The sequence below is a fragment of the Cystoisospora suis genome (assembly GCF_002600585.1).
Source record: "Cystoisospora suis strain Wien I chromosome Unknown contig_7071, whole genome shotgun sequence".
NCBI classification, from domain to species: Eukaryota; Apicomplexa; class Conoidasida; order Eucoccidiorida; family Sarcocystidae; genus Cystoisospora; species Cystoisospora suis.
Genome location: NW_027159857.1, coordinates 1 through 19,801, shown reverse-complemented (window position 1 = coordinate 19,801; position 19,801 = coordinate 1). Strand labels below are relative to the sequence as shown.

Here is a 19,801-nt window from a genome sequence, read left to right as displayed (position 1 = left end):
TCTACCCTCTGGATCGTCTTCCTCTTCCTGAGACCCTCCTTCTTTCGCTATTCTCGCAAACTTCTACCGGAGGTGTCATGACGATAGAAGAGAATGAGAAAGCAGATCTCTCAAGAGTCTATCCGAGAATAAGGTTGTTCTATCATCCTCGTATGGTGTATCGACTCCTCTTACAATTCACATCAGGACAAGAAGATAAACGACTAAAGGTGATCTTACCTCTCCCATTATCTTCTCAGCCCACTTCAGATGCTTTCAATTCTTCTTCTTCCTCTCCTCCTCNNTCTTCCAAGAAATCTCATCTGCCCCGTCTTCTGCGTCCCCATCTTCTTCCTCCTCTCCTTCGTCTCTTCTTTTTAATCGATCGCTTCCTCAGGCATCTTCTCTACTCTCTTCTCTCTCTCCTGATGACGCTCTTTCTCGGTTTCATTACCTTCAAGGAAACGACCTACTAGAACCTCTTCTTTCTGAGCCGCACTATACGACCAGCCACACAAAGAACATGAAGTCTCTGTCGATTCTTGATGCTTTCGATATCACAAGCTACTTCGGCTTATCTTCGGAGAAGTCCTCTTCTGCTTCTTCGAGAGGAAGAGAGAAGACTTCAAGGAATGAGAAGACGGCAGGAAATCTCATCTTTGATTTGCCTTCTCCTTTAGAATGGCCTAGAGGTATGAAGCCTTGTACAGCTGCATGTCCCATCACATCTCAGGAGACATGGCTCGTTCCCCCTCCTTTGTATTCTATGTCTACTTCTCTCTCTTCTCAAGATAGAGATGTAGACAACACGGAAAATGAAGAGGCAGATGAGGGACGATCTCCTTCTCCCTATCATGATAGAGGTAGTAAGAAGAGCGATGGTTCTGTAGAAGCAGAAGTCCAAGATAGGAGACAAGGGAAGCATGAAGCCACCTCGTTTAAGAAGAAAAGCACCTTAAGAAATCTTCTTGTTCTCCAAGATGAAGGTGTTCTTATAGGAGAGAATTACCATGGTGCTGTCCACGAAGAAGAAGAAGATAGAAAGAAGAGAAGCTCTCAGAGCATGACAGGAGGTGGGCTGTTAGAGACAGGAGGGGAGACAGCTCTCGTTGAAGTGGAGTTCATTCGTATTAAGAGACTGAAGATGTTTCTCGTACCATCCGAAGATCTCTTTTCACGTGTCGGCCAACAACAGAAGAATCATAGAGACGTTCTTCTTTCCCCCTCCAAAGCAAGGGAAGTTCATAAGAAGGGGTCTACTATGAAAGATTCTGCTGGAGAAAACGAGGAACAAGAGCTAGAACAAGGAGCAGAGAGAGAGACAGGAGGTTCATCTAGAAGAATGAAGATAAGAAGAGGAAGAAGAGAAGGAGGAAAGAAGAGAAAAGAAGAAAGAGAAGAAGATACCTGGGGTGAGATAGAACAAGGAAGGACATATGGTGTGAAAATTGAAGTGTATGGAGATGACGGAGAGCGATTAGATAGGAATCTCTTCCGAGTGATGAATGTGTCTCTACGGGTGACAACGAAGAGACAGAAGTCACGTGGAAGATATGAAAGAATCTCCGGAGAACCTCAAGAGTATGACCGAAAAGCTTTCTCTCTTCATGAGGAGGGAGGGGAAGAGGAAGAAGATGATGAGACAGGAGGAGAAGAAGAAGAGAGAGACGATGAAGATGGTGGCTGGGTGTATGTACAGCGCAGATTCAATCCATTGTTGGATGGCGATGAAGATCATCATACAGGAAGTTCGTCTCATCTTTCTTTTTCTGAGGAAGACGAGAATGGGAGGAGAGGAGAGAAGAAGAAATCCACGAAAAGGCGACGTCGTTCTCGCCATAGAAGAGAAGCTGACGACGTCTTCTCTGGTGATGCAGAGGGAGATCAAGAGAATGAGAGAAAACATGAAGAAGAAGAAGAAGAGAGTCATGAAGATGAAGAAGGAGAGGAAGAAGAAGAGAATATGATAGGAGCAGTGGCTTCATATGCGGTGGATGGAAATCGCTCAGCTGTCTATCCACCTCTTCAACAACATGAAGGAGAAAGAAGACGACGAAGAACAAGAGATGACAGGTCTTCTTTCATTTCAGGCGGAGATCATCGAACTCAAAGATCAAGAGTAGAAGAAAGTTTCCCTCGGTGTTTCTCTAGACGTGATAAGAGTGATTTCCCCCCGTCTACTAAAACGGACGAAGCTTTGGCTCAAGAAGAAGCAGGAGAAGATTGTCCCGACTTCTTCTTCTTTGCAAATGGCTTTGATGCGGATACAGAAATTCTTCTTATCGCTGAAGCTCTCAACTTCTCTCTCTCTTTTCCAAAGAGTCGTACCTCTTCTTCTTCTCGTGGAGGTGGTATCTCGTCATCGACAGGAGAAAGGAGGCGATCGGGGAGACCTTCGATACCTTCTTTCCCCTATGATATCTCTCATAGGAGTCAAGCTCGTCTTATTGCTTCTCCTGTACGCACACAGATGGTTCTAGCCCTGTATCCCCCTCTTCGGCTCTTCCCTTCGACGCTTGTTCTTCTTCCGGGCGGCCATTCCTTCCAGCTGACTGTAAGAGGAGGTCCCGGCAGTTCGCGAAGAGCGATGATTGAAGGGATTCTCAAAGATGAAAGAGGAATGAAAAAGAAGAAGAGGATGAAGACGACAACTGAGGAAGGATATGGTGATGAGAGAGGAAAAGAAGAAGAAGATGAAGAAGAAGAAAAAAGAGAAGGAAAAGCAGAAAGAGGAGGGAGCGGAAGAGTAACAAGACGATGTGTCTCTTCAGATCCATCGATTGTCTCTTCACTTATCATCTCTTCAGTTAATATGATCAGTCCCGGGGGGAGTCTCTCACACGGAAGAGCTTCTTTACATCATCAAGACGTCGTCGGCTTATATACGGATACAAAGGATGGACATAGGAACGATCGAAATGCAAGAGGAGAAGATATAGTTGAAATCGTAACAGGACGTGAAGGTCAAGCTCGATTAGTTGTAAGCGTGAGTGATGTGGATTCTCCTCGTTTTTCTTCTTCTCTTCGCTCGCTTTATCCAAGGGAGAGAATTGCAGAAGCTCTTGTAGAGGTTATCGTTGCTCTACCTGTGCGAGTAGAGATTAGAGAATACAGAGGAAGTCCTTCTGGAAATTATTACTTAGATCTTCCTCATGAAAGTATGATGGAGACACTTCAAATAGAGAAACTTCGTCAGCTAGCCAAAAAAGGTTTACCTGATGAAACAGGTGGTTCGATACACTCGACAGGAAATGAAGGTTTGGGGGGAGTGGGGAGAGAACAAGGAGATGAAAGAATGAGCAAAACTCTTGAAACTATGAGAGGAGGAGGCGAAGAAGACAGAGGACAGGGCGGAGGAGGAGAAAGAGAAAGAAGTCCGTATTTGGAAGGTGAAGAGAATGATGAAAGACAAGGAAAAAAGATTCGGGTGTATGTACACCTCACACGAAAATTGCATGCACTCTTGTACGATGAAAAAGATCGAGAATTCAACTTCTCTCATCTTCTAACACCGACAGGAACCGTTGGGGGACCTGGGCTAGACCTACAGACTCATGAGGGAAGACGTAGATATCAACAGCTAGGTAAGAAAGGACAGCTTCTCTCTTTTTCTCTTCTCCTTTAGTCGTCTTTTCTGTACCTTTCGTCTCGGCATCGATGGCGAAGAAAAGGGGGAGAACAAGAATGGAAGCTTACACACACTTGTCGCTGTCTAGCAAGACTTGTCGGCCTTCTGGATTCTTGTGTAGATCTCTTCTTTTCATTTAGTACAATTAGATCAATCATCTCCATGAAGAATCTGGTATAGCAACCTCTTAGGTATCCAGTCCTAGCTATCTTCTTCTTATGTAACTTCTAGAGTAGCAGGCGGGTGATGAAAGATGGAATACACAGGGGCACCATAAGAGACGTGAAGAATCCTCCCCTCAAACTCAAGTGGATAGCAAAAGATTCTTTCTTACGATGTACGATCAGTCTGTCCTTTACCACTTCTGTTTCAACAGTCTCTCCAGCGTCCATCTTCGCTTCTTCGTTTCTACGACATAGGCGGTATGAGTGTGTAGTGTACATACACCTCATGTGATAACCGTACGACGTTCGGGCCTTCTTGCCCTTTCCTCCTCCTCCTTTGGTCTTTGAAGTCTTTTGGAGACGACGTATGCATGCATATCAGTGAGGGAATCCTTATATGGGGGGTAGACTCAAGAGTCAGCGGCGCTTTCTTTCTTTCTTTCTTTCATCTTCAGACTGTCTCTTAGATGGGGCATCTTGAATCACGGGGCCTTGATGTCTGTTGGGTTCTTCTTTTCGTCTCAGGTTCCAGCGAAACGATACCTCCCCCCTCAGCCACGGTGTGTACATACACCTGGACGGTGCTCGATAATGACACAGAGACAGACTCGCCTCCTTTCTTACTTATAGACCCTGTTATGAGAGATCTCTATGTCAATGAAACTCGCGAGACCTGTTGCTCGACTTCTTCTTCTGTCTTTCTCACTTCTCCTTTATGCTTGTCTCCCTCTTCTTCTGATCTCTGTACCAATGGACTTCCATCTAACGACTTCTTATCGCCTGAAGATCTTTTGAAACGGCGTGTCTCTGGATCTTCTGGAGATATGACGAGTGTCTCCGTTGTGGGGTTAAGACAAGGGACAGCACGGTTACACTTGAGTGTGAGCTGTTCTCCTTCCTCGGCAGGTCAAGATAGAGAGACAAGGTCTTCCAGCAAACGAGTAGTCCTTGAAAAAGAGGTAGGTGTATATACAGCTGGCTTTCGACTACTATTACACTTATCTTCTCTGTTTGCTCTCTTTTGGGGGCAGATAGATGGAAAGGGACTTCTGTGTCGGTCCCGAATGAGAGGAGAGGAGAGAATCTAGAAAAGAATAGTCGAAGAAAGAAGAAGATGATTTGCCTAGTGAGCGAGTGTGAGAATGATGTAGAAGGCTTTCTTGTTGACATTGCAAGCCATTGAAAGGGCGAGTGAACACATTAATAGATAGGATGGTCGTCAGCTAGCGAAGATGAGGATCGTTATGGCCCGGCGGTTCGACTATGTATAGATAGCAGGGGTGCATCATAGACGCTCTAACTTGGAGTGAAGTGTCCCGTGTATACTCATAGCCAGTTTATAGAAAGTCTTCTCTAACCTGTAGAAGAAGGAGGAAGATCCGGGGCGCGCGCGTGGGGTGTGTGCGTATGAAGCAGGCATAGTAGTAGTAGGAGTAGGTAGTCGTAGTGGCACAGAGAGCTGTGGATATCTTCTTTCCTTTCTTTCTTGTTTTCTCTCTCTCGTCCGTCTCTCTCTCTTCATCTTCAACTGATGCTTTCCTGTCTGTTCCTTTCTTTTTTCCTAGGTTTCCATTGAAGTTCTTTCCTCTCCACTTTTCTCGACACGTGCTTCCCTTACGTCTCTAGCTGCCTCATCTTTTGTCACACCTTCTCCCTCCTTTTCTTCGTCCTTCCATCGTTCTCCTTTGCATGTGAGATCTCCAAGAGCATGTAAAGAAGGTCTGTATGCATCACCAGCATGTATAAGAGACAGCAGTCGATTGAGAAGCGACTTCTTCGAGCTTGACGATAGGGGTAGACACGAAGGTCTCTTGTCTCCTCCATTGCTTCTTGCTGAATTCTCCGAGTATCGACTTCCATGCTGTTCCGTTGAAATAGAAACGAGATCCGAGGCTTCTTTCTCTTCTTCTCCTCTTGATAACAAAGGAGATCTTCATTCTTCTCTTCCTCGGAGTCGCATATCGTCTTCTTCATCTTCTTCTCGATCCGCTCCATGTCCATGCCCCTCTAACCCTTCATCTCCTACTACCACCGTTTCTCCTTCAGAAGAAGAAGAAGAGCATTCTCGGCCTAGTTATGCTTATCATCGAAACAGCACAAATCCTCACATTGATCATAGCCCCGGAGAAGACCCATCTCCAAAGGAGACGAAGCATCATCGAAGCAGTACTCCTGCAGCTGATAGATCGCCTTCTGCATGTCGTTGCTCTGACTCTTCTTCTCCTATGGCGATGAATGACGAAGGAAGAGATATGAGGCGGGGTGGAGAGACCTCTTCTTTTTCTTCTAATATATCTGTCCTACCAGGGGGTCAAGGCTTAGTTACCTTTGGAGATCACCCTGGGTTGTTCTCCCGTAGAGCAGGGTCGTCGCCTCATTCTTCTTCTTTAGATAAGGAAAGAGAAATGGCCTTCTCTGTATCTTCCTTGCGAACTTCTCTAGTTCTAACCGAGAGAAAGAAGATGGTTTCATCTTCTTTAGGAGAAGGAGGTATTTCAAGGAGTGTTCATAGGAGACAAGGGGGGCGAGAAGAATCTCTTGGAAGAGATGAAGTCGATGAAGGTGGAGAAGAAGATATCAGTCATAATAAGAGGAGAAGAGGAAGAAGAAGAAGAAAGACTTCATATGAGGAGGACGATTGGTGGATCGGCCGTGTAGAAGTTGCAAGAGTTTCAAGTATATCTCTTACGAAGAGAAGGAAGGGACTGCCAGGGTCCAGAAGAGAAGACGACACACTTTTTCAAAAGGGATTTCCTGCCTTAGCTACTCCATCATGGAGTTCGTCTTCTTTGACAACGATCAAAATGACGAGAGGAGATATCCAACAGTTCGAGGTCGTTCTACACGATGTCTATGGAAGGGAGATCTTAACTCCGAATGATCTCAGGTAAGAAAGAAATAAAGAAAGAAAGAATGTCTTCTCCACCATCATCCGCTTCATCTCCCGCCTCTGCGTTGGTAGCTGTCTGAGTTACCTTCAATGAATGAAGAGTAGAGTAGACACCTCGCCCTTGCCCTCCTCGATGACTCTGCATTGCTCAGTTAGCTTAATTCTCTCTTTCCTGATCTACGACAGAGTAGCTAGTTCATCCGACACTCCCTCGGTACATAGAAACTTCTTCCACTACTCTTAAGATGCTAAGGGAAGAGGAAAAGGTGAAATACACGAATGCCTGTGTTTGCCTCGGAAGTACATGAGGAAAAGGTTAAACTTCTGTATTTCTTCAGTTCATTCTCCTATTGCTGTGATGGTAGATTGTCTTTCGTTCTTCCACTCATTCACTTTCATTCTTTGAGAACGTCTCCCTTTCTTTGCTCTTTCTTTCTCCACAAAGACGCTTTTCAGTAATAGAAGGAAGTCGTAACTACTGCCACTCTTGTTGTTTAGGTCACGCTCGTATCATAACTCTTCTCCTACGTCATACATCACATTCATCATCTCTACATGTATGTGAACGCATGTATGTATGTATATGCAAGTGTATATATATATATATATACCTGTATACATGATATAGAGACGTCGTTGTTTCTCTTCTCTTCTAGGACTTCCTCTCAAGAGAGAAGAGAGCGAGAGAGATCGGTCCTTCTTTTTCTCTTTCCAGTCCTTGTTTTGTCTCTGTTTCGTTCCTTTCCTTCCTTAATCAGACTGGATGTATTTTCTTCTCATCCTTCGATGGTCTCAGCGGAGGTCGGGCGTCATGTCGATTCTTCAAACATGTTCGCACCTCCTTCGATTGTTTTATATGCCTCCAAAGTGTATGAGGGATGTGCAGCTATTACAGTCTTTCTTCTTTCTCCCTCTTCTTCATCTGGTAAAGACGTATCTTCTTCTTCTTCTCGCGTCTTTCTATCCGATTCTCTAAGAGTCTGCGTAGACAATCCTTCTATACTAGGACCTTCATTACCGTCTCTCCCTTCTCTTGAAGAGGCGTGGTATCTATCTAAAAGTCTTTCTTCTTTCTCTCTAGAGAAGTCTAGTCAGAAGAAGAATCTAGATACACATGCTCTCTCCTCCTCGTCTTTCTCCTTCATTAATATACCCTTTATTCCTCTCTTTCCAGGATCGACAGTTCGAATGGTAGATAGTGAAAAGAGGAGAAGGGACCGAGGTGGGATAGTCGCGCCTACTCCTCCTCAGCTATCTATAAGATTGTTCTTTCATCTAGAACCTCTTCTTTCATCTTATCTTTTAGCGATAAGAAATGAGAGGCATCTCGGAGAAAAACTCCGAGAAGGCTTCTTCTTCTCCTTTCACGGTAACAGTGACTCGATGTGGGTGCTATCGAAAGATCTCAGGAAAGTCGCTGAAGAAATTTTGAAGTCGACTCTTACGACAACTTTTTCTTCTTCTTCTACGAGATGTCTACCCATATCTTCTGTGGCGAAGTTCACACATCTTCTCTCTCCTTATATAGCACAATCCCTTCATACATCTCTTTCTTCTCTTTTCTTCTCTCTTACATCATCTTCATCTCTTCCTTTCTTATATACACCAGCATTCTCGATAGATGAACCTCTCCTTCATTTCTCTGCTATAGATTCTTCTTCTACAACGCTTAAGAGATCCTCTTCCTCTTCTACACTTGAGTATCTTTTCTCTCGGACGCAGCCTTCTTCTTTCTCTCCTATCCCTTTCTGTGAAGTCCCTGGCGGATCTTCTTCATCCGTCCCTATATCTAAGGGAAATGAAGAAGGAATAAGAAGACCTGAAGCGCATGCAAAGACAGCCTCATCGTCGTCACCTTCTACTCCGCGTTTCGATCTCTTCCCGTCATCTCTATCTTTCCGGTTTTCTTTGCATGACGTCCCTGGTACACTTGCTACGTGGCTTCTCTCAGAAGAAGAAGAAGAAAGAAGAGAGAAGGCGGAGAAACACCCGAGACAAGAAGATGAAGAGAATCATGAGAGAGGAGGAGGAGGAGAAGAGCAGAAGAATCGAAGAGGAATACAGGAAGAAGAAAAGAAGAAGAAGATGGTCATGATAAAGCAATTCCTTCTTCGGAAGGATACGACGAATGAACTCTTAAATCGTTTGAGAAGAAAACTAAGCGACGTTTGGTGGAGAGAACAAAGACAGATGGGAGAGAGAACGGCGTTAGCCTATAGACGTTGTCGAAGAAAAGCTCGTGATATTTTGAAGAAGAGGATTGAAGTAGAGAATGCAAGAGAAGGTCAATCTTCTTCTATGTTTTCTTCGACCTCTTCCTACTACTCTCCATCCCGCCCAGAGACATCTCATAAGAAAAAGAGAGATGAGCAAGAGAGGCCTTCGTCGGAGGCACCCTTCTCCTCCCCCTCTTCAGCATCGTCAAGAAGAAGAGAAAGGAGTGAAGAGGATTTCGGTGTCTTATCTCGAAAGAAAGATTTCGGAAGAGGGCGAGGAGGAATAGGCAAGACGTCTTCGTCTCTATCTTTATATTGTGAGAAGATAGCAGATGACCTTTACACATCTTCTATCTTGTCTCCTTTGCTTTTCCTGGATTGGTCGCAGGGCTTTTCTCCATCCGATCCTCTCCTGTCTTCTCCAAGCTTCTTCAGCAGTCCGAGCAGTCGTAGGGATAGGAGTCATAGTGGTTCTCCTGGCAAGCATAGAAGTGTCTCTGATAGCCCTTCTTCTTTGTCGTCAGCCTCTTCTATGCAGTGGAGCTCGACCAATGATGCGATTCTTCAAGTTTATACACCTTCAGGGGGATTTAGGGGATCTTCTTCTATCCCTCCTAGTGAGAGTGAAGTCTATATGAAAGCATCTCGAATGAGAAGTGAAAGGTTGAAGGGGGCAAACTCACATCATCTATCTGATGGTATCACAGCTGTCGCTGCAGGTGCCGGAAGAGCTCAAGTGCTAGTCAGGGATCTCCCTATCTTGAATATCCATGTATTAGGAGAAGATATGATAAGAAAGACTTCTTCTTCCTTCGTAGGAGAGACGTCTTTGAAGGAGGGAAAAGAAGAGGAGAGAAGACAGAAGAGAGAAGAGCAGAAGAAGTCGATACGTGTTATAGTTGCCGCAGGATGTGCTATAGGAAAGCAACGATGGTCGTCTTCTCTACTACAGGGAGGGCAAGAAGAGGAGAGAAGAAGAAGAACAAGCGAAGAGGAGGAAGAAGATGTACACGACAGAGCACTTTCTATAGACTTCCCTCCTGAGACAGCATGGATGTCTTTAGTAGATAGAAGATCTGAGGCATCAGATAGATCTTCTTCTTTTTCTTCTTCTCGAAGAGAACAAGAGAAGCGTGAGGAATCTCCTCAATCTGTCTCTGTGTCTTCCATGGTGTCTCTACCCGAGTTACAGAAAGCAGGGAAGTGCAGGAGGTCGCATTCATCCGACAGCAAAAGCAACAGTTTCTCCTTTAGCTTCGGAGGCTTCAAAAGAACCGCCTCTCTCGGTTTATCGGAGAGATATGAAGATGACGATGAAGAAGAGATGGAAGAAGGAGAAGGGAGAGATCACAGTCCTCTTCTTAGAGGGACAAGTGATCATCATCTTCTTCTCTTTCGCATTCAAGCTGATACATCTCCCCCTATGAGGGGTTTGCCTTCTCACGGCTCTTTTCAATCCCTCAGTGAGGGACGTGAAGTCTCTCGGAGTGTTGAAGAGAGGAATGAAGGATACCGCTCTTCCTCTTCTTTTGATCGCGATCAACACGAGGAGAAGATGAAGAAGAAGAAGAATCTGAAGAAGAAAGACAGTTTCCAGCCAGATGACGAAGAGCCTTTCGAGAAGGAAAGTTATGAACGAGAGAAGACGGGGAAGAAGAATGAATGGCGAGATGTCAGTACATCGGTCTATATCACATCAAGTGCTCGGGTTGACTGTGAGATAGGTGATCCATACTTAGCACCTCTCTACACTGTAGAGTCTCTCAAGCTTCCCATGAAGAAAACAGGAGGAAGAAGAAAGGAAAGATCAGAACTTTTTTCTCCGACTTCGTTCTCCCCAAGGGGCAACGGCGAAAATCTTTCGAATGTGAAGGATGGAGAAGAAAGAGTCTTTGAAAGAAAGCAACAGGAAGAAGAGAAGAGCTCGTCTTCTTCATTTTCAGAGAAGATCTTAGAGAGGGCTGATGATAAGACTGTGGGTTCTTCAGACAACGCGGGGGGAGAGGATGAAGTTCTTACAGCTCAAGCATGTACGGTACGACCTAGACAGACACTTTCTTTCGAACAAGATCTTCCCTATCTTCTGGCGTTATCACGCGTAGTTGGGGCAGGCAAAGAAAGCTCGCCATCCTTCATGCGATACCTTGATTCGGAAAGAAATCCTTGCGCCGCAGCAGTTCTTTCTTCTCAGACTTCTCATACACATAATAAGAGAGAAGATCGAAGAGATGAAAAGGACATCCAAGAAGAGGAAGAGCAAACAAATTCCATCGCGACACCCCCTTTGTTCTTCTCTTCTTCCTTTTCTTCTTCTTCCGATGGCGTCGATGAAGCAGCTTCCTTATCTCTTCCTGTCTCTGTCCGTGTCTCGCTCGGCGGGGGAACTCTTCCATTGTTTTCTTTCTCTCCTTCAGATCTCGAGACAGCTATGATGTTTGCGACTTCCTCTTCTTCTTCTTCCAAGATGGATATGTCGATCTATCAACAGATACATCATCAGGCTCGTCGCCGATTCTTCCAGTCGATGCGGTCTACAGCTAGTCAAAGTCTCGACGAAAATTATTCGAGCAGAAGTCCGGCGATGGCGTCACCTATCAACTCCTCTCTCTCAGGGCTTCCAACAGGATGTATAGCTTTACCTTTCAAGCCTCATATGAGACTTGTGATAGGAGAGAAAAGTAGTTATCTCAGCTCGACAACTACTCTAGGAGAAGGAAGAATCGTAGACATTCCTGGCCGTGGAGGAGTCATCTTCATAAAACGCGAGCAGTACTTCACTCATTTGTTCGTCAATGGAAAAGAAGAGGAATCTGAAAGAAACAGAGGAGATGAAAACACGTCACCTGGAGAGCACGGTGAAAGCGGCTCAAAGGAAGAAGAAGCGGATAGTCGTAAGGAAAAGGAGAGGAAAGAACAAGAGAAAAAAGAAGAAGAGGAAGAGGAAGAAGACTTCTTTGCCGAAGCTCAGAACCATCTAGGCGGATGGATGAACTTCATGAAAGAACAAGAAGATCTCTCTTCTTCTCAGCTTGGGGGTAGATCTCAGTCGACGTCTTCTTCTTCTTCTTTCTCGGGTCCAATGAGTCATGCCTCGAGATTAGACATTCTTCGTGAAAGATCACTAAGAGAGGGGGCGAAGCTCCCTGTGATCTTCTTTGTTTATCCTGTCCCTTTCGGGGAGGAGAGGGGTGGAGATGCAGGAGCCGTTCTGAAAGAGAATAAGAGAAGAGCAAAAGGAGAGAAAGAAAGAGAGAGAGGGCAGCGGCTTTCTGTTCGTGTCCATGTGTCTTCAGATGCATATCGAGTTAGAGCTCAACAGAGAGGTCCTTTGTTAGCTGTAAGAGTAGACGCCGCCGCAAAGCGAGAAACAGCATATAATAAAGAGAAAGAAGAAGAAGAAGCTAAGGGACTTCAGAAGGGTAAGAGAGATAAAGGGGTAGGCGAGGTGAATAGTAAGAGTCGAAAGCGTGCAGAGAAAGATCAAAAGGATCTAGAAAGAGAAAGTGAAGAAGAAGAGGAAGAAGAAGAAGACGACATGGATGGAGCAAGTATGTGGGTAGCACCGTCTACTGCGAAGATTACTATCGAGTGCCCAGTATGGAAGCAGACATTGTCTGTCTCTTTAGATGCGGGACCTGAGCCTCTATTGAAGAGAAACCTTCTCTCTGTCTTTTCCGATTCGCTCTTTTCTCAAAGGTACAGTCACAGTGAAGGGAGATCTGAAACGTCAAGGTATTGGGACCTTGAAGAAGAAGACGAAGAAGAAGAAGAAGATCATGAAGAAGAGAAAGACAAAGGTCGAAGAGGAACAACAGGTATCTTCCGTATGATATGGGAATGGAGCATTGTGGTGATTCTTCTGTTTGGGGGTTTAGTTTTTATCTCAAGAAGAGATACTTTTCATTCGTGGATGAGATGGAGACGTCGACCTGCTTGTTCCTTTATTCCTGCTTCGGATAGAATATATGTGCCAGAGAGAAGTGATTTAGTGTCTCCGCATAACGTCTTCTCTGCTTCCTCGTCGGTCCATCCTTATTCTATGGGAGAGGGGAGCCCTGGAAGCGCCCCGTCTTCTTTTCTGATACGTGAGAAAGCTCGTCTAGAGATGGCGAGGGCGGCTGATTTCCATCGAAGTCGTCTAGGTGGGGGGGATACGCACGAATACGGAATGGATGACGAAGGAAGGTCGTTTCTCTCCTATTCTTGTGGAAGCCGTTCCTCTGGGAGTGCCTCAGTAGGAGGAGGAGCAGCAGCAGCAGAACCTCTTCCTCAGAAACTCCAAATGCAAGCGGATGGACGATGGAAGTGGGTCTCGTCACAGAGTGAAGTCGCTTCACCACCTGGAAAGGATACTACAAAGGGTACTACTGTCTTAAGGGGAATGGGAGGTACGAGTGGCGGAAATACGAGGAGAGGGAGACTTGATTAGTAGTAGTAGTAGTAGGTGGAAAAGTGGTAGGGTCAAGGAAAGAAGAATCGGAGTGAGGCAGGTGGAACTTGTGGTTTTTGAAGACAAATGGAGGACACCGTCGTATAAGAAGAAAGAACGGATGAGAATGAAAAAATAGGTAGAGCCAGAGTTCCGTCATCGGCTGTCGTGACAGTCTGTTGGTTTCTATTGACACTCTGTGTTTGGCTTCCTTATTGTTTACAGTCGCATGTGCTTGAAAGCAGATATGGAGTATTTCTTGATTTACTGCTCTACTCTTTTCGAAAGCTTGTCGCCCTCAGGACGTTCAGGGCATTGTAGTTGAGCTAGAGTGTTCTAGAACGAAGAAGCACTGAGAACAAAGGTTCGAGAAAATGTGTATCTGTCTCTCAGTCGTGTGTCCTTGATAAACAAGTCGAGTGTGATGGCCGTATTCAGATTTCTGCTTGTGTTGCTCTTTTCGTCGATCATGCTATAGTACCAGACTTTGAATTTTGACAGGAATCGTGAGGTCTCGAAGGAAACCTTCGCGTATTTTAGTCTTGACAAGATTTATCGGGGTCCAGAAGGTAGCAAAAGGAAGGCTAAGAAGTTGTGCGAAATTAAAAAGCAGCCTCCTGTGTCAATCTGTCCTGACGACGCACTATGACGAAAAAAGGTCTTGACGTGGAGGTTGTGGGGGAGATAGTCCCGGGAGGAATAGTGGAGAGCGTGTGTCCTCTGTAGAGGTCTATAATGCATGTAGGCATCTGTACTCATAGTTGCCTGCTTCCGACGTACACATGTTCGGACACAAGAAGAAGGATTGTTACATAGCCCGTCACAAGAAAAAGCGAAATGGAAAGGGCTGTGCGGTCGCGGTCGAGCGAGAGAGTGCGCAGCAGTTCAGTAGTACTCGTTAAGAAGAGGTGGCCGCGGTTGCAGGTCGGTAGATCCGTCTTTATCGTTATGCGGACACGGGCTAAAACTCCCACACATTGAAACTTCAGCGTGTCCCATCATACACGTGTTTGAGTGCAGCCTGTAACCCAGTGCAGCGCGGGGGGAGCAGTAGCATTGCTAAAGTAGTCCACGGCCCGCTGGCCAAAGCAAAGGAAGCAGCGCTACAGACAACTAAACAAGACAATTAGCTGGGTTTCGTGGGAGACGACCGTTCGAAACCCCCGCTTGCGAATTGTGGCACAGCGTAGAAGCAGCCAATCTCATTCTGGTGCCAAGAAGAAATGCGACGGGTCGCCACCAGCGTCCGCCCCTTCGGCTGAAGACTTTCCACAGTGGACAGGCAAACGTTTGTCTCGCGCGCGCTTTGTAGATTGGGACTGTCTAGCTCACGGCTGGACAAAGATGATGATCTCAAGAGGGAGCTTAAATAGGTACCGGGGCGGAATCATGTAGGCACAGCAGCATACCGCAAGCTTTCCGCGAACCGGTTGGCATCTCGTTTGCACCTGACATGACACGAATCGTGTTTCTGAGTTTAGCTGCCTTTTCTAGAAGACTGTCCGTCCTACGCTGGAAATTCTTGGTCCAGCTGGTCCGGTGAATGACATTCGCCGTGCCAAGCACAGCATGGCACAGGGATCTAGGCTGCATACCTGTGCAGGCCTGACAAGACTGCTGGACGCTATTTCAGATGTATTGCGTATGAACCTTAATGTTAGGGTGGACTAACACTGAGAAGTCCGAACGGGAACAACTCGGAGATCGCGGCCTAGGATGGCGAAGCTGTGTGCTACCCATTCCACGGTACCGCTTACGCGGAAACAGAAAGTACGCAAGACAGTTAATGGACGGTCTTCAAAAGTGCGTGAAAAAGGTGAGACCGCTCATTCGAACAAAAACAGGAGGATTGGAGGTTCGCCTGAGCTCTCCAACGATTTGCCATTATGTTGGGCAGTGTGTTACTTTCACTCAGATCGCAGAGACAGATCGCGTGGCGCCTTGACGCTTGGCCTTTCTGTTGGGCATGACAAAGGCGCTCTTGCTGCCTGGCGCCCTTCCTCCGCCCTGACGAAGATCACAGGTTCACAACGCGACAGGTGATTTTTGTACCACAGCAGGAAGGCCTCAGGGAGGGCGGACCCTACACCGACCCCAACAATGTCCGCGTGCTCATGAGCTGAGCACGCGATGTTTTTCGCAAGGTAACCCTGGGCTATGAGCGCGAAGATCGAGAACCATTTTATGGTCCCATTTAGATTACTAGACTTTTCGTGGCTCACCAAAAAAGGGACTTACCGGCCATGAACCGCCAGCTTCGTTGCTAGCGGGCCGAGCCTGGATCCTGGCAGGCGGCTGTCGCGTCCGCCGACCAAGCTTGTCCCTCGTCAGCAGATGTCATGCTTGGTTTTTGCAGCAGACAAAAACTGGCTCTGCCCAGCAAGTTGAAAGATAATCCGCATTGGAAATCCGGCTAAGAACCAATGGCGGAGCCGTTTTTCACGTTCAACGACTTTCCGCCCTACGGCGAGCCGTTTGGACCACAGCTTCCCCCGTTCCAGGCGAAGAAGGTAAGGGCGAGCGCTTACTTTTTCTGCCTTCTGGAGACAGGGCTCGAACATGTTCAGACATCACGGCCGCGACTGTGAAGGAAGACTCCATCCTAACCTTCTAAGCTGAACTCTATTGCACTAGGAGGACACCACTGTCTCCTTGTATTCCCAGTGAAGCCCATCTCCAAATTGCTGTAGAATTTCCAAGAGGACACCACTCTCTCTTTGTATTCCCAGTGAAGCCCATCTCCAAATTGTTGTAGAATAATCAAGAAGACAGGGAGGCCCGGAGGCCATTTGGTTTCGTCACTGGCAGGTTGGCATTTCATCTGCTGTAGATTTATTTACGCCTCCCTCTGAAGGTCCCCGTGTCAGGACGTGTGCCAGCGTGGGTAACCTCGGATGAGTGTCGTGACTCCCGCTTCTCTTCTCGAGCTGGTCATCTCCTACATAACAGCTGTTTTCTGGAGCCCCTCTTTGGTGTCCCAGCAGTCCCGCTTTTCCTTTCCTACGAAGACTCAAGGCCCTCTTTCCTTTCGGCGAGTAACAGCTTGTCGCCGACCCAAGGGTGCGATAGACATGACACACCGGTGCGACGTTCTTGGCACTGGTTCGCGCACAAAGACGCATCAAATGGTGGCCTAGGCCACTCATGTACATCTCCTTGCTTTTCAGGGGGACGCGGCTGCTGGTATTCCAGGGATCTCTCATATAGAGACAGATCTGGTACGTCTGATAAAACATGTCCGGTCAGGTTTCCCCGGCTTACCTTTACTCCGTTCAGAGAACGCGGCCAGTAAGTGCAAGCGAACCAACTTTCCCACTGAATGATCCCTGACGAATATGATAGCAAGGCCAGAGGTTCTTCCGTCGGAGACGTCTGTTCCATATACTGGTTCAGAATATCTTAAGCTCCGTCGGCATACTACGTCATCTTAGCTCGCATGCTGAAGCTGCAGCGCCGCCAGATTTCTGCTTCTTGGCGGCCTTGCTGTCCACTTTCGACTCGCAGAGAAAGTTCTGGTATCCGGTCTGCCTCTCGACCTCTCTGCCGCCACCCGATGCAAGAGGGCGTTACGATCCACCTGGTCATCGGCCTGCAAGTATTCGGCTTCTTGGGACTCCCTTAGTTCTCTATCGAACAAAATTGCCGCCAAGGCGATACCGACGGCCAAGCGATGAAGCAGGCCCACCCCTGTCTCACATCTCTGTGTGCCCAGAGACACACAAAGGTGGCGCTTCCCGATATGGCCCGGCCGTCAAATGGCGACCTGTGTGTCTGGCCGACAAGTGCCCTCACAAGAACACAAAGCTGTCGGTTGGTAAAGTCGTTGATGGCACGTAAGTCAGCTCCCCTGGCCCGCTGTTCTTACTGCACTGATCATAGCCTATCCCTGGGGGTTCCTGCAGAGTTGTCGACAGGAACCTGCTTCGGGGAGCGGAATGATGAGAAACAAGTCAGACAACTGGAGTCTTGCTTTCTGCTGGCTATGACATTGGCGCGCATTATGTTCACGACGTAGCAGCTCAGACTGCCTCGCCGGAGGTGTCTCTGCCTCCTTCACTGCTCGCAAAGCCCAGCCATGGCCGCGCTAGCGTGCTTCTGGGGCTTCCACAAAACCGTCGTTATGTGATGGGAGGTCACCGCCCCTAAGGCGACAGCCCCTTTGATCAGCTGGACAAGCAAGCGTGCGTGCGTTCGCATGATGAAGGCCCATGTGCGTTTATTGGCGCAGAGAAAATAACATACCTTGCCTGATGGTGACCTTCCCGGCGGGGGACTTTGCAGGCCCGGCTCCTCAAGCCCGAATGTGTTGTGCCGGTGGCTGGGCTCTGCTCCGCCTCCTCCTTCCACGTTCTCAGGCTTGAATGCTTGTACCACGGATGGAAGTTCGACGGGTGCTCTGGAAAAGTTTCCAGCATTCCGACCTCTTACCACAGAATCAAGGCCAATCAAGCCGCAGGCGGATTGTCCGAGGACACTGTGTCAGCTGGTGCAGACGGCGTATGCCCTGCCACCGCAACTGCCCATAAGAAACGCCAGAGTTTGATACCATCTGGATCATGCGTCCAGACTTTCCCCTGTGTGGACAAGCAGGGCTTTGTCTGGGTTTGGCTCGGTACGCGGCGGTTCAACCTTGACCATATCGTGAGGTGAACAAATGAACAATGCGTTCTTTAGCCAGATGGCGGCTCACTTCTCCTGACACTATCGGATGACGCCTTCCTCTATCTTTCCGGCTGAAGCAAGCCAACGCACTGCTGACATATTCCTTGCAGCAGAAGGAGACAGCCGCCAAGGGGAACGTGCGCTGTCTTTGTCAATGCGATGTTCAGGAAAACCCGAGGAGGCGGATGATAGAGACATTCCTGAGTTTCCTATTAGGGAAGCGTACGAAAGAGGAGAGGTGTATGGTCGCTTCCTGGAACTGCATCTCCCCTTCGAGAATACCCTGCTGGTGAGCGAACGACCGCTTGAACTGAACCTCAGAGCCTGCGGCCCTGCTGCGTTCTGAATGTCTGACAAGATTACACATTGGTCTCACGAAAAAGGCCGAAAGATGGTACTGTGCAATAATCAGCCGTGAACTTGCTTGGTTGTACCTGTCTGCCCGGCCATATTCCACACTTGAAAAAGTAAGACTAGTGAGGATTCTTCACTTGAGAACAAAGCTCTGTCGGTGTGCTCCTTGACGTGTATTCGCTGCCACCAAGAAAGCCCCTTCTTAGAGCTCTACGCCGCATTACCGCAGAGTTACCTGCCCGCGGTTACCGCTAGTACTGCCCGCCTGTTTGCACCTATTCATTTGTCAGAAGAGGGATCACCGGAGGTTTGACGTCGCTCCATGGCGAGCGATAACTTCTAAGGACCCACACGTGTCAGTGAGTTCACAAGCCTAAAGTCTAGTTCGGGGACAAGCGTTCGCATTTCCTTGAGCTCCGTGTTTCTCGTGTCTAGCTAAAACACTCCACGCCTGCGGCAAGGTTATGTGGGCCCTGTGCGCCAAGAGGCTGAAAACGTTTCGAGTATGGCCCGTACGGGACAGTGTATGAAGTGCTCCAGCTATCTCTCGAAACCCAATCAAGTGCGACTCGGTTGATGGAGGTCGCGTACCTCGCGGAGAGGGGAGAGGGGCAGCTGTTCGCAAAAACCATCGAAAGCATTCTGCTTCTGTGAACCAGATACCTCGCGCGGCTCTGTGTCTTCCCATGCGACGGCCGGAGCAATATCCGCGCTGCTGGGGCAAGCTCAGTAATAGTTTCTTCGGGAAACCCGCTCCGGGGATGTTCAGGCGTGAATCCATGGCTATCGTGTGTGCAGTTGGAGAACCTGGTAGACATCGCTCACTTCCCCTTTGCCCACCACGGTTGGCTCGGCAGGTAAGTTCCCCGGAGTCGGAACAACCCATACTGCAGCATGGGCCCTTATCACTTCCGTCTATGCGGCCTGATCAACTGCTATCCAACGTGTTTTTACGCAGGCGGACCGACACGAACGCGTACTATGCCACTCTGGAGAAGGTCCCGAACGGGATGAAGGTAGGCCGCCCACGGAGGCAAAAGTGTTTTCTCTCCGTCACACGTAAAATGGACTGCGAGGCAATGCCGTTGTGTCAGGACAGTGTTCGATAGGGTCAAACAGCAGCTTGCTGCCTTCTGGTTTGTATGGTGACGTCTGAGCACAGCAGAGTGTGCGGGAAAGAGTTGCTGAAGGGAAGTGTTCTGCTGTCCTGTTAATGTTGCAGTCCGTGATATATCATGAGATGGAGTCTTGTCCAACGGGAGTCTTCGAGATTGTTTTTGTGGCTCCACACACGAATATCTTCAACGTGGTGAACAGGGACAAAAGACGTAGGACCGTCACTATTATGCACTCCATTCCAACAGGTGTGTCGAGGTGACAAACACAGGAGCCGGAGTCCCTTTACTCTAACTGGTCAACAGTGTAGCATACTTTATATAAGTATGCACTTGTCCAAAATCCAGCTACTATTTTCGTGTC

General features: G+C 47.6%; 2 protein-coding genes across 2 annotated transcripts; both read left to right on the top strand.

The window, feature by feature from the left end:
• The first annotated feature begins 35 nt into the window (after positions 1-35).
• CSUI_010284 (uncharacterized protein) lies at positions 36-13,818 on the top strand. Its single transcript, XM_068070389.1, has 4 exons — positions 36-3,563; positions 4,297-4,730; positions 5,337-6,658; positions 7,420-13,818. The coding sequence occupies exons 1-4, from the start codon at positions 503-505 to the stop codon at positions 13,304-13,306; spliced, it is 10,704 nt and encodes a 3,567-aa protein (XP_067917636.1). The 5' UTR covers positions 36-502; the 3' UTR covers positions 13,307-13,818.
• A 1,648-nt stretch (positions 13,819-15,466) lies between these two features.
• Positions 15,467-19,685, top strand: CSUI_010283 ((2fe-2s)-binding protein; the record flags this gene model as incomplete). The annotated part of the gene is made up of 8 exons (XM_068070388.1): positions 15,467-15,816; positions 16,474-16,524; positions 16,811-17,139; positions 17,662-17,918; positions 18,136-18,257; positions 19,121-19,179; positions 19,281-19,338; positions 19,545-19,685. Coding segments are annotated over exons 1-8 (1,104 nt in total), but the record flags the coding sequence as incomplete, so codon positions are not given.
• Between the last annotated feature and the right edge of the window lie 116 nt (positions 19,686-19,801).

Bases quoted from the DNA above. Each gene is read 5' to 3' on its own strand.
- CSUI_010284 (XM_068070389.1), top strand. From the start codon at position 503: ATGAAGTCTCTGTCGATTCTTGATGCTTTCGATATCACAAGCTACTTC. The intron at 3,564-4,296 runs GTAAGAAAGGAC...TTTTCGTCTCAG, and splicing joins ACGTAGATATCAACAGCTAG to GTTCCAGCGAAACGATACCT. The intron at 4,731-5,336 runs GTAGGTGTATAT...CTTTTTTCCTAG, and splicing joins GAGTAGTCCTTGAAAAAGAG to GTTTCCATTGAAGTTCTTTC.